A 15,680-nucleotide genomic window follows, 5' to 3' on the forward strand; every position below is an offset into this window, starting at 1 on the left:
CCAATTACCAAAAATCCGGAATTATCAAAAAGTCCGGCACTTCCCCCCCCGCTGCTCTAGGACCGGCTGCCGCTGCCCCCCACCCTCCCAGATGCGGAGGGGGAAGCTTGCACGCGGAGGCTGCCACTACCATTTACAACCCTGTGCCACCACTTTGTGTGCGGCCGCCACTCCAGAACCAGCCACCGCTACCACTCCCCCCGCCCCTCCCTATGACCAGCCACCACGCTGGTTTAAAAAATCTGGCGTTTTCAAATTTCCAGCAAGTGCTCGGTCCCAAGCGCGCCAAATTTATGAGGTTATAGTACTTTTCTTTTAGCTCTAATGAGCAGCTTAGGAACCTTAGTCAGTGTGTCCTTATTTTAATTCTCAGAAATATTCAAGTACCTTCAAAGTCCCCATCTCTGGCCTTTGCTGCAAGTTCTGAAGAAGATACGGTTTCCTGGCATAAAGCACAGTCTTCTAGTGCTGCATTCCTTAAACTCTGATTAACTGTAAAACATTAAAAAAAAGTGTACTTAAATTCTTATGTTTCAATTTGTTCTTAAAATCTTCAGGTTAGGTCTTTTATTAGACTATAATAACTTCTATTTGTACCATCAGCTTCTTTTTCCTCCTTCCTTGCCATGATTTACAATATTACTTTACAAAAAGGCCGGATTTTCTCACTTAATACATCACAGACTTTCAAATTAGAAATGGAAGACACTGTATTATAGGACTTCTTGTCCTCCCTTACTTCCAGTGTGGAGCTGTTCTCTACACATTTCATAGTTTTTACAGCCAGTCTTGTTTTAATTGGTCCAATTGATGAGGCATCTCAAGTCTGTCTTAGAAAACAATCTAAAATAACCAACTGTCAGGAAGTGATTTTTGATATTCAGCCCAAAATTCTCTTGCATACATTTCTGCTCATTAATTTCGACTACTTTGATGATTTGATTATAATTATATATTATATTATCTTGATATCTGCAAACTGTCAGAGTAGATCTCCTTACTGTCTCACTCATAATTTAGCTTATACTAAGCTATGTTTACACTGGTTCTGTGCTACCCTTGAGGTCACTGCCAAAAAAATACGCCCTACCCATCCACTCCCACACCATATACTCCAAACCCAGAACTGAGGCAGTGAAGATACATTTGAGATGTTTTCTACTGCCACTCTCAAGCACCCCAAAAACAGTTCTTGAAAGCAGCAGCAGAAAGTATCCACAGTGTATTTTCACCACTTTGGCTCCAGGTTTGGAGCATGCAGTACAGGAGTGGGAAGATGGAGCTTATTTTGGGGTGTAACCGCTAGACAATGTCAACATACCCTATGATTTGTTTCCTCTTGAAAAATAGAAGTCCAGTAGGGCCTCTCTCTTCATACCCAGAGATCCCATTACTACAAAGGTTGAGGAAATGCCAGCTGTACTAAGTAGATGGCAATGTTATTTGTTGGATGCTCAGTCTCAGTTATGGCTTGGTGAAAGACATTTAACAGAAATACCTCAAAGTGATGATATGCAAGTTTAATAGTAATATGTTGAATGCTTTAAAAATGCTTCAAAATGAAAAAGGGAGAAGGGGAAAAGGAGAGTCTCTGATTATGAGAAGTCAACGAGAAAATCCAAGAGTACTGCCTGCCTTAAGGTGTTCAGGTCTAGATAATATAATCTATAATGAGAGGCAGAATCAGCCATTCAATATCTTGTTGGACATTTTTAAGGAAAGAATTGTATTAACACTGCTTTTTAAGCAATTCAGCAGAGCTTCCTCCTTTTCTAGACAGGAAAGGATCAAATGCTGATTGAGAAAAGCCTGCTAACATCTCAATCCTTTTGTTGGTTCCTGCTTCAGTTCTGGCTCCTTTTCTCCTCTTAACTGGCTAGTGCTTCAAAACCAGATATTTCCATACTCAGTATTCTTTGATTTAGTCTGTCATTTTTATTGAGATAAGCCAAAATTCATCTCTTTACTTGCTTTTTTTTTTGTAACTGTATAGCTTGTTATTTTTCCACAGAGTTATCACTTATTTTGAAAATTAAAATACCCACTGTCCTACGGCATGTGTTAGGTATATTTTCCTTAGGACCTGTAAAGCCATAAAGGTCATGAAATAGGATAGGAAATCAGGCCCAAGGCCTGACAACAGGTCTAGATAATATAATATAGCCACACAGACCGAAAGGATTGCTCCATTCCTCATACCCAGAAGGGAATGGGCAGAAGTACCCTGAAGGATATTGTTTTCAGCTGATGGTTCCAGGCACTCTTACACATAGATACATTTTCCCCATTACCAAGTCCCATGTATATTCTTTTTCTATGACTTCCTTTTAGCAAGGGTCAAAGGACTATATAATAGCTAGGGGTCTACCAAACTCAAGGAGGTGGCCAGCCAATTTCGAGGGGCTGGCTGCCATTTTTGCAGGCTGAGTGCGGCAGGGCCCTTCATCCCTCTGATTAGCTGAGGAGCCTCAGCAGTCCTGCCTCCTCTGCCCCCTGCCACATGGCCCAAAACCACACCTTAATTACCCTGATAAGGTCCGGGGAAGACATTCATCCATGTGTTATTAAGCATGGATGAATAGCTTCCCATGCTCAATCAGGGTAATTAAGCTGTGGTTTCTGTGATCTTGGCATGCTCGCTGCAATCCCCCCTCCAAAACAAACCGATACCTGCCCCCCAATCTTACCACTAAGCAGAGAGTCTTGGAGCCTGGCGTGCAGAAGGGGGAAAGGGCAGGGCTGCTGCAAGCCTCCTCCTCCCTGTGCTGCAAGATGCTCTGCTTGCCCGTAAGGGTTTTTTGTTTGCTTTTTTGCAGCAAGCCCACCAAAATCACAGAGTCCGCTGTTTTCCACACAGCCCGCCATTTTTCATGGAGCCTGCCTGAATTCGCAGTTTCCACAAAAATAGCGCAATCGCAAATTTGGTTAGGTCTCTAATAACAGCCTTGTAGAAAGAAAGAGTTATTAAACAAAACCAACAATTGATTTACTGCCAACTATTTTGTGGACTAGTGTACAGCAACCAAAGGAAAATGGCAGTACAGGACATCTGTGCTGCTGTTTTTACCTTTCTTTTGTTTTTCCTTGTCCTCTGTTTCAGGTTTGGTTGCCATAACTTCAAATAAGGTCTTCAGGATGCTTCGCAAGTCACTGGCATAGTTTGTCTGCAACTGGTCAGCAACACCTAACAGGTTGTGGAAATAGCTAAAACCATTATTATTTGCAAAACCTACAAAACTCATCTCTAGATACAAGCAATGTTATGGTCTTTTGTTAAAAATAGGAAACACTTACAAACATATTGGTGATAAAATTAAGATAATATAATTAATCATAGATTTCACTAAACAAAATTTGAGTAAGCCATAATGGTAAAGAAAGAGTTTTTAGTCCTTGCGGTGTTTATGATCTGATATACAGCCATCTCCTTATTCTTTTGTCAGGACATTTTGAGTTTCATTATAAAATTTCCTTATAAATATTTCCTTGTAACATTTACATTATAACAAACAAAGAGAGCTCTCACACCTGAGATGCAGACAAAGAGCCTGTGAATAAGGTCATTGCTGCCATGAAATCGGGATCTTATCTTTTCTCGGGTAGCAATTTTAGCAGCCTGCAAGGCAAGCTGGATTTCCTCCTGATCGATGTCATCAGATGAACAAGAGCTCGTCATTAAACTGCTGTGGGAAAAAAAGAATGGAAGGAAGAGAGGTAACTTAAATCTTTGCTTTGCCATTCAGAGAGTGACTGATCTTCTAAAGGATTTATTGTAAAAGCAAAACCCTTACTACAAAACAGAATAAACAGTAGTAAATCCTTGTTGACCCTACTGAACCTTGCCTATTCAGTTACCATCCAGCCTGATTTTCATACTGTGACACATTTATGAAGCAGTCAGCGATTTGCCAACATTTTACTATACTCCATTTCACTACTACAAAGTGGCTGCAACCAATTCGTAATTCAGGTTACTTTCCATTATAAGCCTAACTGGAATTCCTCTTTGCCTCACAACTGCACAAAGGAACACTAGCCCAAAAATGGGCGACTCAGCACCAAGTTAGCATTTTTCTATCAAATCTGAAGTTAATTGGAAAAGGGTTTTTTAGGAATTCAGAAACCCTAAAGCTTAGAGGCTCAGCAGGGCTTTGCTTCTATACAAAAATAATATGGAGGGATAAAAATTTGCTCCCTTATTTGATGTAGATTAGTCCATTATACCTCAATTTTAAAAGATATTGAGAGATTAAATTGTTTTATCAGAATGTTTTTTTATCAGCTTTACTGAGCTTAAAATGGACCACCAAGTGACGTCCGAAACAAATTGTTCTAATAAAATAAAAAATAAGAAGTCAGTCTCAAGCTTTTTTCTATCTGGCAGGGACAAAACTATTGATGGACTCGGAGGAATCCCTAGTAGGAATGGGAGAAGTTCTCCATATACCTAAAGGTTCTCAAACAAAGCTATATTTGTAAGTCAAGACACACTGCATCAGTTAGAAAAATCTAACACTGCCATTCCCCAAATCCCAACTTGAGAACAGAGCAGGAGGCAATTACAACAACGTTTTCTGGATTCATGTAGTGGAGTGGAAGGAGGCATTCCTCTCGACCCTACTATGTGGAGAGGGTTCACATTAAGACTGTTCTTCCCCATCCACACCAAAATTTTATTTCACCAAGAAAACTAGAATGCTTTAACTTTTATTATATAATGGTTATATTAAACTTCAACTTATTTTTAGTGCTCTATACACTAAAGAGAAAAAAAAATACTAGTAGTTTACATAGTTCCCTAATCGGATACATAGCATACAGAAGGCAGTTACATCCCTCCACATTCAGCTGTCCTATTGGCTTTACTTTTTGTAAGGTGCTGATGGAGGTGGCCAGCATCTTGCAGACTCAGACCCTATGACTGCAAGGGCAAATCAGTGAATCATGTATGAAATACACAGTGAGTGCATTTACTGGGGTAACATGAAAACGATTATAACCAATGCTTCATGGTACAGAATTCTGTTAAACAACCTAATGAGCTGTAAAAGGAAAATGTAAGGTCAAATAAATTAGGTTGTGGAATGCTTAAAGTCTTCAATCTGAAAATAAACACTACTTCCAGTTTCGTTCTAAAAGAAACACAGATAGAAAGATGGGCATTTGCCTGGGAATCACCAAGACGACACAGGTGATGTAGCCTGGATACTTTAACAATGTTTTTCTATACATTCAAATAGTTGTAGTTCTTTCAAGTTAATCTTAACTCTGAATTTCCGGAGTTTTTGATCGTTGCTTTTCCCCTTTTCTTCTTCCAATTACTGTGATCTTGTTTACCCACATTTTTCATTTCACCTTAACAAAAGATTCAGTTTAGAGTTAGTGAAGATAATCAGATTTGAATCAGAATTCTCTCTTTTCCAACAAACTTTTCCATGATCCTTGATGATGCAGATGTAATATGCTGCTTTTAATACAACAATCTAGTGACATGGTAAGATTTGTGTTGTCACCATATCAAGGGAATGACTTCAGCTTAGGGTAATGCAAGAGGACTGGGTTGTGGGGCAGCGAATTGTTTGCCATCAGAAATCACTAAGGGCCAGTAGTTAGATGATTAGTCTAATTGATTCCAAGATAATTGCTTGTATGACTTCTAGCTAGTATGAATCAAAGTTTTCTACTTGTCCCCACTATGGCAAAAAAGTTTATTTTTTTAAAGAACCAAGCACAGAGTAACATACTTATTATTTCTAGTATACATCTCTCTCTCTCTGAAAGAAGTGAAGAGCTAATGATGAAATAAAAAATCGTTTGTTTATAGCCATACAATCTCAGCTTGTGATCTCATTAACTCTCACAAGCTCAGCAGAGTTGGGCTGAAAGGGAGCCCTTTACAAAAAAACCAGGTGCAGCAGAAAGTTAGGCTAGTGATTCAGCAGATGACTGTCTTCCCACTGAGTCACTACTGAGGAAGTGTGTCAGAGCAAAACTTGAAGTGGGCATAGAACTGCGGAAAGTGTCTTTCAGAACACAGAATATTTAATTACTGCAGACTTTGCAAGAGTCAGGGATGCTCACTCCAGCTTCCTAGCCACGTTCTAATCTGAATAACTAGGTTCTTCCTACATAATTTTTCTCCCACAATTTTAAATGGATGAAATTTTATCTACTTTCTAGTCCAAACTATTTTATTCCACAGTCCCCAGCATGTAATAATAGTTGTATATTACCTCGTAGTTGGTAACACTTCTGTTGTAGAGGAGTTTCCTGAATGCAGACTGTGTAACGTGTTTTGAAAATCTGGGATGAAAGGTTATATGCAAATAGCTAGATAGCTAGATAGATATATATGCACAAACACACGCGTGCACATATCTATATACACACACAGAAGACATACGCATGAATACACACACACATCATTATTTACAAAATGTCTAAATACTTTCCCCTCAGGACTGCTTGTCCCAGGGTTGAGAGAAAATGAACTTTCTACAAAAATTTAAAACATGCTATAACCATCAGTTCATAGCTTAAAAGAAACAATTAATTTGCCTTTATCATAATGCTAAGCATTTACAGAAGAACTGATACAACTGAAATATTTAAATACATTATTTAACATCCATATTTCATTGTTTTATTTTTCATTCTGTTTTATTTTATGTTTTCATTTTTTGTTATTTTATGTTTTTATTTTTTTATGTTTTATTTTATGTTTTATTTTATGTTTCATTATATATCAAACATTTTTCATTATGTTTTATTTTTAACATAATTTATTCACAGGGATATTAAGTGTGGACATACAGTGGAAGATGTTATAGGGATAAAAATGGGCTTTGATGGTTTCAGAGAAAGTGGTCCATTTGAAAATAGATATTTGATTGGTATACAAATGGTGATGGCTGTGTGAAAACAGACACCAAAGACATACTTGGCTTTAAAAATCTTCTTGGAAGAAATTCACCTAAATTTTCATTTGCAGAGGTTCAAATAATTGGACAGCTATGCCAGTTATCATTTTCAATGCCTGAACAGGTCATTTTAGAATTATCTTTATCAAATGATACATAAAAGGTATTAATTGTTTCTGATGTTATCAGACTGTCCAAAGAGTTAAAATGTTTTAGTGCAGTTAACTGCAGAACTGATTTATTTACACCGATAGGTTAGGGACAGAAGTTACACATAAACCAGTTTAAGTGATCAGAAACTGGTTTAAATCGGTAACAGAATATAAGTTCAGTGCACACAGACCAGTTTCAAAATGGCTGAAACTGGTTTAAGATAAAACTGGTTGAATGTAGTATCAGAGTTAACTGATTTGGGTCAAGCTGGTTTATGGAACTTCTGTCCCAGGCCCTTTCTTGTTTTAAGTTAAATCAGATTTCCCCCACATCTCAGCATACTTTTCAGCCCTGGGCTGGGCTGGGCTGTCTGCTCCAGAGAGCCAGGCTAACCCCGTCCCTCTCCTCTCTAGCCACAGCTCCAGCTGGCTGAGAAGTGGGTGGGGGACTGCAGCATCTGCCAGTCTCCCCTCACCACCCCTGTCTCCCCTCACCCCTCACTGCTCGAGCAGGGATCCCCGACTCCCACCTCTCTCCCATGGCAGCAACCCCAGTAGCATGGATCCTAGCCAGCACCTGGCCATGCCCCCCCATGCCAGTTAATGCTGAGGGGGGTGTGTGTGTGTGTGTGTGTGTGTGTGTGTGTGTGTGTGTGTGTGTGTGTGTGTGTGTGTGTGTGTGTGTGTCTCCAATGTCACTGCAACAAAGGCAGACAGAACAGTGTCTGTTTAGGGCTAGAAGCCAATGGCTTGCAAATGCACCCTGCAGATATGAGGAGCTTGAAATTAATGAGAGATGCATTTCTTTTCTTTTATAGGGCTTGATGGGCTGATAAGCTTTGTGTTCATATAAGCTCCCTGCTGGCTTGCTTGCTTCAAAGCCCACAATCTGTCAGTGTTCAACAGGGGACAGAGAGAGGTGTGAGAAACAGATTCATAGCCATTAAAGTTAAGGGCTGAAAGGGACCTCAGGAGATCATTAGGTCCAGCCCCCCCCACTCTTGAGTTTTCAGATGACCTGGTTTGCAATGAATGTGCCCTGTGAGTGTCGTCAGTTTGCTGCAGACAGTATGAAGAAGCAAGGAGAGAGAGACTGAAAAGCTCAGTATCATCAACAGAAGCATGCAGTCCACACAAGCAGTCCTCCCTCCCCCCACCCCTTTTTGCCTCAAAGTGCTAGCTACGGGCAACACTCCCTGCCTCTTGAGCAGCGAGCAGGGGGGAAAAGCCTGGTAAGAGCTGCTTCCCACTCCCCCGCCTGGCAGACCCTGGCGGGGACTGTGAAGGCCAGGGTTGGGGTTTAAACCTCTCCCTGATCATAGTGTCCTGCTGGGGCCTGGCCATGCCCCACCCTCAGCTCAGCACTGTGAAAGGGAGAGGGAGGGCTCATTTTAGCACTCCCTGACTTCTAGCCTGAGCAACTGCAGTCATGTGCCTGCATTTCCTGATTCAAAAGTGAATGTCTATCTACTTGCAAATCACTTCAATCTCTGCAGTTTAGACTAACCTGCAAAGATTGAATCAATTCAGGCTTGTGCTTTTTAAATGTCTGTCCCTAGCCATAGGGAACATGTACTATCACCTGAAATGGTTAAAAAGATATTTCCTCTTTTATTCAGCGTCTCAGCTGAGGGGAAGTCTAGTTCTCTCAATAATAAATATTAAACATAAAATAATGTAATAATTTCAGACAGATGACTAAAAAAGGATCTAAAGTTCTTCTTATTAAATGTTTATCATGCAAGTACTGAATTTATCAACCATCTCTCCTGTTTTTTATTGTAAAAAAAAAAAAAAAAAAAAAAAAAAGCACAAACATGTTAAAGGAGAGTATCAGGAAGGGAGATTTTATGTCAAAGATTGATCTCAATCAGGGAAATTGCCTGGACATGATAAAGTAGCAGCTCTTCAGGCTGACACACAATGAATCAGCGTATTATCTAAATAGACTAGCATTTAACCAGCAGTCTTAAAATGGCACATCATTTATCATGTTATCAGACTGGTAAGGGTTTTCAGTACTTTAAGGCCAACCATCACCATCTAGGGATACATATTTTAAAGTCTGAATGTGAAAATCTAGGATTTTTTTAATTTAGGCAAACTGAAATGTCTATGTTCACATTTTAATAGATCTTAACTTTCAATGGAGAAGTACAAGGAGAAGTACTAACAAATTAAGCTTAACAATGGCTATTAATTTTGGGTGACACTTGAAAGATACCAAGGGCCTTATTTTCAGAACTCTTGAGTGCTCTCACCTTTATCTGAAGTAAGTGGAAGATATGAGTTCTCATCAATTCTGACAATTCAGATATCAGTCTCCCAAATTGAGCATCCAAAGCTAGAGGGATCTGAAAAACCACTTCAAATTGAAAATTCTCACATACTTGCCAGGGACACAATGGGCATCTGTAAGTATCATTAAACTATATTCACATAGAATTATCAGATATTCTTGCACACAAAACCTTCCTTCCTAGTGAATTTTTTGGGCAGAGTTGATTTCATTAACTCAAAATTATCCTGAAGTGAATACAGATATATGCAGGACTTGCAACAGTTCTTTTCAATCACTGACCAAATCTTCAGTACGTATTAATTATACAAAAATAGTAAGTAAAATAATTTAAAAAGCTAAATATTGCAAAATGTCATCCCATGGAACATAACACTTGCATAGAAACCAACTGAGTATTTCTGGATTTCCAGAGAACTGTAAACAATTTACATTTATATTATACAAAATAATTAGTTCTCCTAGAAGCAGATTAAAAGTGGCTGATTGTTCATCACAGAGGAAGTTTATACAATTCAGTAACTTTCTCAATTCCAAAAGGAAAGGAAAAAAAAAAAAGATTCCCCTTTGATGTTCTGGTTTCTGGCGATATCTTTAATTATGAGACTGTTTCATGCAGAGATTTCAGCAGGTTGTCAGTGTTGGTTTAATAAATCTAAATCAAGAAGGCTTCAATTCCAGCAAGGCAGACTGTTCTTCAGCATTAAATCAATATGGCTAAGTATCTGAAGGTTTTACAAGCAACAATACAAATATTTGCCAGAAAAATATTAAATAGAACTGAGCAACACTTCTTACTACAAGAATAATACTAAATTGCTTGTATTGTTGCATTTCTGTTTATTTGGACTATAAAACAGTGTCACGCTTGTATTAGAGTGAACCATGTTTGCAACAAAATTGTTGTGAACTTAAATTTGACTTTAAGTTTCACAAGATTTATTGGTTAATCTGGTATTATTCTTATTTGGAGTTTAGCTCATTTTCAGGTAGAAATTTGGTTCACTGCAGAAGCAAGTTTTGAAAAATATTTGGCAAGTATACACAAAAAAGGAAGTTTCAAAGGAGTGGAAATGGAACGAAGCAAAGGTTGTCCAAAAGTTTTCCATAGTTTCATATCTTCCTACTTGTAAATAATGTTAACACTGCCATACCTCAGGCTGGAAACTAGAAAGAGACTACAGTGTCCACTTGTTTAATTCTGATCCATGTTTTATAGTAAAGGAGCTTGAGCTCAATCTTCACTTGGTGCTAATCATTTTAGCACTTTTGATTTCTTTGCATTTAGTCAATTTAATTTAGCTGAAAATTTTGGGTTTTTTTTTACAGTCCCATGGTTTAAAAAAAGTAAAAAAATCTTAGAAAATGCTGAGGTTAAATTTGTGTGTATATAGCTCCCTTAAGGGCATACACCATGACAGTTACATATTTCCATAACGTATCTCACACAATATAATAGCATACCCTCTTTGCAGCTCAGATGGAGTTTTTGTCCCATGTTTTCCTAATGCTTAGCATAATAGAACCCTGGGCAATGACTACAGTTTCCAGGTACTATTTAATACAATAATATAAGGCAATTTTTTTTCAAACTTAAAATCTTAAATTTGTATCTTTTAATAATTGGATTTTATATTTAAAGTGAACTAATTTCTCTCTCAGAGGTGTTTCCTGTATCTTTGACTTTGAGTGGATTCCCAAAAACACCTGGGATGTGACAATGTTATATTTATCACTTGATTCATGTGTTAATCATATGATAAACTGCAGCATGTCACACTTCCAATCAATTTATGGCAACATAAAATGGCAAACCAGCCAGAAAGATATTCCACATATAATGCACTAGAATGTATTTATGGTGCTTGTGTTAAGCTGTACTATGTAGCCTGGCACTGGGCATATCAGGATGCATAGATTTTGGGATCTGGGATAAAATTCTCAAATCACACAATTTAATTAACATCTGCCAGGAGTCTTAGATGCAAAAGTCCTACTGAAATTCAGTTGCACATTACTTGAGAATCAGTGACTTGCTGCAAAATATTCTTCAGTAATTTTTACCTTGTACCAGCCCCTACAGGCCTCAAGCAAGTCAGGGCTCCACAGTCCACTGTGACAGGTGACAGAGAAAAAAAATAAAAATACTGGGCCCTGACACAAATTGTTGACCACTGAGAAGGCAAGAAATAACTGATGAGTGGGGAAAAAAGGAGTAGGAGAGATGATGCAACAGGAAGCATGCAATTTTGTAACCGTTCAATATCTACAAAGAGAATGTGTTTTTTGCACTGTGCACACATGGAACAAAAACTCAGTCTGAGCTGCAAAGAGCTTATGCTATTATATAATGTAAGAAATGCTATGCAAATATGTAATGATCAAGGTGTATACCAGGGGTGATGATCCCCAGAGATGCCCATGGGTTTTGGAGCTGATGCACAGGCAGCACTGTGGGAAGCATCGGATGGCCCCATGCACTGTATGCAGCACCCCCTCTTGTCACTCTGGGACTGTCGTGCATGGTAGCCACTCCAGGGCTGTGCTGCATACAGTGGCTACTCCAGCTTCTCCAGGACTGTGTTGCATGTGGCAGTCACTCTAGGACTGTGCAGCACAGTGCCAGAGTGGTGGAAAAGCTGCCATATGCAGGACAGCTGTGGAACAGCTGCCACATGCAGCTTAGCCCTGAAGTGGCCACCACATGCAGTGCAGGCCCGGAGCAGCTGGAGCAGAACTGCACTGCATGTGGTGCCCGTTCCGGCTGCTCCAGGACATGGATTCAGCATGCAGGGCCAGTCTATGGGTCTGATGCACCCTGCAGAATGGCCCTGTTTGAAACCTCTGGTGTATACCCTTAAGGAGTCAGATACCTACAAACTTAACCTCAATATTTCCTAATATTTTAAATTTTTTTTAACTGTGGAAATGTACAAAAAAGCTAGATCAACCTGCCTAGTCTTTAACGTGTTATAGTGTCACATCTGCATTACAGAGAAACTTACTGCATTACAGTGAGTTTTGTGGAAGGAGATGAAGGAGAAGGTGGAGCTGACTGGGAAATTTTTTCCTTTGCAAGGGACACCACAGGAGATAATAGAAAGGCACTTCTTGAAGAAGTAGCATATACTCTACAGCATCCCTGAATTGTTTTCTCAGACTGAATATCTCAGCACAGGCTGGGTTTCTTGCATAGGTAGAACAGTATGAACCAAAAGAGACTGCGGGTTTATCTGTAGGATAGTTACCCTTGTTGACCTGAAAGTTTAACTAAATTCCAAGCCCTAACGAGAAGAATGCAATGATAGTCAGGAAACTTTGATGCAACCCTGCTTCTCTGCACAGAAGGGACAAAGCCAGGTTTCCTTGATGCAGTAAAAATGAAACAACAGGAGATCACTTCTTTACTCAACATGTTCAAGGGCCATTCAGCCCAAAAACTCTCTTACTATAACCTAACAGTAGTGCTGTGGCTATGTCTGCTACTTCCCTAGTGCTTTCTCTTAGGGGTTTTTTCAGTTTCTCCTTCTATTTCTCTCAGACACACAAACCTTACAAACAAAAGCCAATACAAAACTTCCACCCAGGTGCATCTTTAATGTACCTTTATTTGGCAGTGATATACCATTATTTGGGAAAGAGGCCACTTGTTTCAGCTATCTGGTTAGGTCAAGTTGCTTAATGAATTTTTATAACAATCTTAAATATATGGCAGTAATTTCACCCTCTCTGACCCCATTTTCAGAGATTTAATACAATACAGAATAATCTGCATTATTTATGTGACCACTGAATCAAAGATTATATTCATACGTGCACTGAAGGCACAAGACAAAGCTGAACATGAAACATTTTTTAACCATAAAAATGACATCCAACAGGATTTTCCCCTCTATGGAATTTCCCAGGAATTTTCTCCTGTCTTAAAAAAAAAAAAAAAAAAAAAAAGGAAAAAAACCCACAGAAAGACTTTCCACTCTACAAGGCTTCAGAGCTCTATTGGTTCTAAAAGTAGGACTTTAATGCAATAGAGTGATACAAATAAATAATCATGATACCATGGCCCTATATACTTTATGACTGAAGTGATAGGGAAGTGAAGAGAAGTGGTGCTGGCTCCTACCCTGGGGATCTTTAAGCGGCTCGATGCCTACCTGGCTGGGGTCACTTGAGCCCAGTTTCCCTCCTGCCCAGGCAGGGGCTCAGACTTGAAGATCTACAAGGTCCCTTCCGACCCTACTTCTATGATTCTATGATCATGGAAACTGCCTTTTTTCACAAATTCTGCTAAAAACACAAAAGCATGAATTGAATAGATTCCTACCTATAGATTCCAAGAGCAACAAAAACATTCTCCATGGATGCATCTTAAAGTGATCCCCAAGCTTCACTGGCTCATGGGCAATCATACTTAGCAAGAAATGGATTGTGGGCAACAACTTACTGTGCTCTCCCCATCAGCCTCCCTTTTAGTTTTTCAGGTGGTAAATAATTGTTCTGTGTCCATGGGGGAGAGGGCAATTAGTGGTAGACTTAACACAGGAGATTCAGGTTAGATATTAGGAAGAACTTTCTAACTTAGACTGTAAACACATTATGCATCTGCTCCCTTAGTCAAAGATGCATGTAAGGGTCTCCATTGCCCTGGGAAAAGATAAGCATTAAGATAACAAAGCATAGAACAGATCTATGCTTAAAAATAATCCTTGATTTTGAAAATAAAGATATGAACATCTTTATGCTGGAGAAGGAATAGTGGAGGATACTGTGCTCTGTGAAAGGATGAAAATGCGTGGGTTCTGATTTTGATCGCTCATTCCCATACTGGGCAAATCTGGAGCATTTAGGAGACAGCAAACTCCTAAGGGAAGGAAGGCATTTTGCATTGTTCTTCATCAATGTCCTCTGTCAAACGCAAGAAGCTGCACTGTCTGGCATAATAAATAATAGTAACATCATAGCCGACTCCAAAAGAAGCTGTCTTTCTGTCTCTCAGGCAGAAATTGAGACTGAGAACCAGAACTGAAGAACATCTTTTCCCCACAAAAAAGAACTACCAGGGATAGAGAAACTCATTAGCTCAAATTTTTCATATCCCTTTACTCCTAACACAATCAGTTCCCTTAAAAAAAAAAATCAACCTGCTTAAGTCAGCTGTAAAACCTCCCATGGCCTGACGGAGTCCCTGAGGAGCAAAGTATCTAGCTATAGGAGTCAGAACCGCAAAAAGCTAATTAATGTATTAAACAGAGCCTTAAAATTTTAATTAAAAAAGGAAGCCCTCTCTCCATTTTTCAACTTAAATGCCATTCAAAGGGTGGGAAGAATTTTCTCTCTCTCTCTATTTAAACATAATTAGTGATTTTACATTATGTCTCAGTTTTAACTATTGCCAAGAACTCTGCAAAGGTTGCAATTATGGTAGTGATTTAGTTAATTATGTATAACCTTAAATTCCCCAAACAACCTGCTATTTTAAGTTTTGGGAAAAAGTAATTTGCATACTAACACTGTATTTCTGAAAGCTAGTAGTTTATGTGCAATTGGAAAAACATCAAAATGAGCCTTGACAATGGTTTTATAAGCTTAAAATGAGAAAAAATGATAAATGAGGTCAAATAATTGAAGTGAAAATCAAAGTTTAGATAAGTAAGAGAAATAAGAAAAAATCTTTGTTATCACCAAGGAGTAAGAATGGCATACATTCCTCATTAGACGGATTTTCTGGCTCTGACTACTCTGAGGCAAAATGATGCTCCAATATCTGTGGATCATAGCTAAACTGGTACATATATGGTCCCCACTAAACCCAGCCACTTTAAATAATATATTTTTCTTGTATAAGACTCCTGTTTTGACTACTTTATCTAGTTTACATGGAAAAGAAAAACTAATTTCACAAGTATTCTATTTTTACTGTCCTGGATATTTTGAGTTCCACATCTCAATATGAAGAAGAAAAGAACAAAAAATACACCCCGCCCTGCCATTAAGAAGGAAAGAACAAAAAATACCAGCTAAAGTTTGCCTCTCCCTTTAGACTTTGCTAAAATGTTGCTGAATTCACAAGGTACACTTCAGCAGCTCCTTTTCAACCATTCCACTTCAGTCACTATTGGCTAAGTTAGTCATATAAATATAACCTGGCCTACAAACAAATGGTGGCATTTTCTAGGTGACAGGCAGTAGATGAGAAAATGCAGCACCCTTTTGAGATTTAATGTGCGTTTCCTGGGGGTCAGCTGCAAGTCCGTACAAACTGGCATTGAAAACAAGGAGAGGCATGAAACGCACCATGGAGATTCCTGC

General features: G+C 38.9%; 1 protein-coding gene across 4 annotated transcripts in view; it reads right to left on the minus strand.

Annotated features, from left to right (window-relative positions):
* The window catches only part of ZFYVE28 (zinc finger FYVE-type containing 28), a 264,687-nt gene that overhangs the window by 23,892 nt on the left and 225,115 nt on the right, over positions 1-15,680 (minus strand). For 3 of the 4 annotated variants that reach the window (XM_025212577.1, XM_006030895.2, XM_025212578.1), the window contains 3 exons: positions 3,529-3,683; positions 3,068-3,184; positions 388-492 (listed from right to left, as the gene is read on the minus strand). In XM_025212577.1, coding sequence (XP_025068362.1) covers positions 388-492; positions 3,068-3,184; positions 3,529-3,683 — 377 coding nt within the window. The remainder of the gene's footprint in view (positions 1-387; positions 493-3,067; positions 3,185-3,528; positions 3,684-15,680) is intronic. The other variant, XM_014523299.2, reaches the window with a different exon arrangement.

Source organism: Alligator sinensis, unplaced genomic scaffold (assembly GCF_000455745.1).
Source record: "Alligator sinensis unplaced genomic scaffold, ASM45574v1 scaffold1051_1, whole genome shotgun sequence".
NCBI classification, from domain to species: Eukaryota; Metazoa; Chordata; order Crocodylia; family Alligatoridae; genus Alligator; species Alligator sinensis.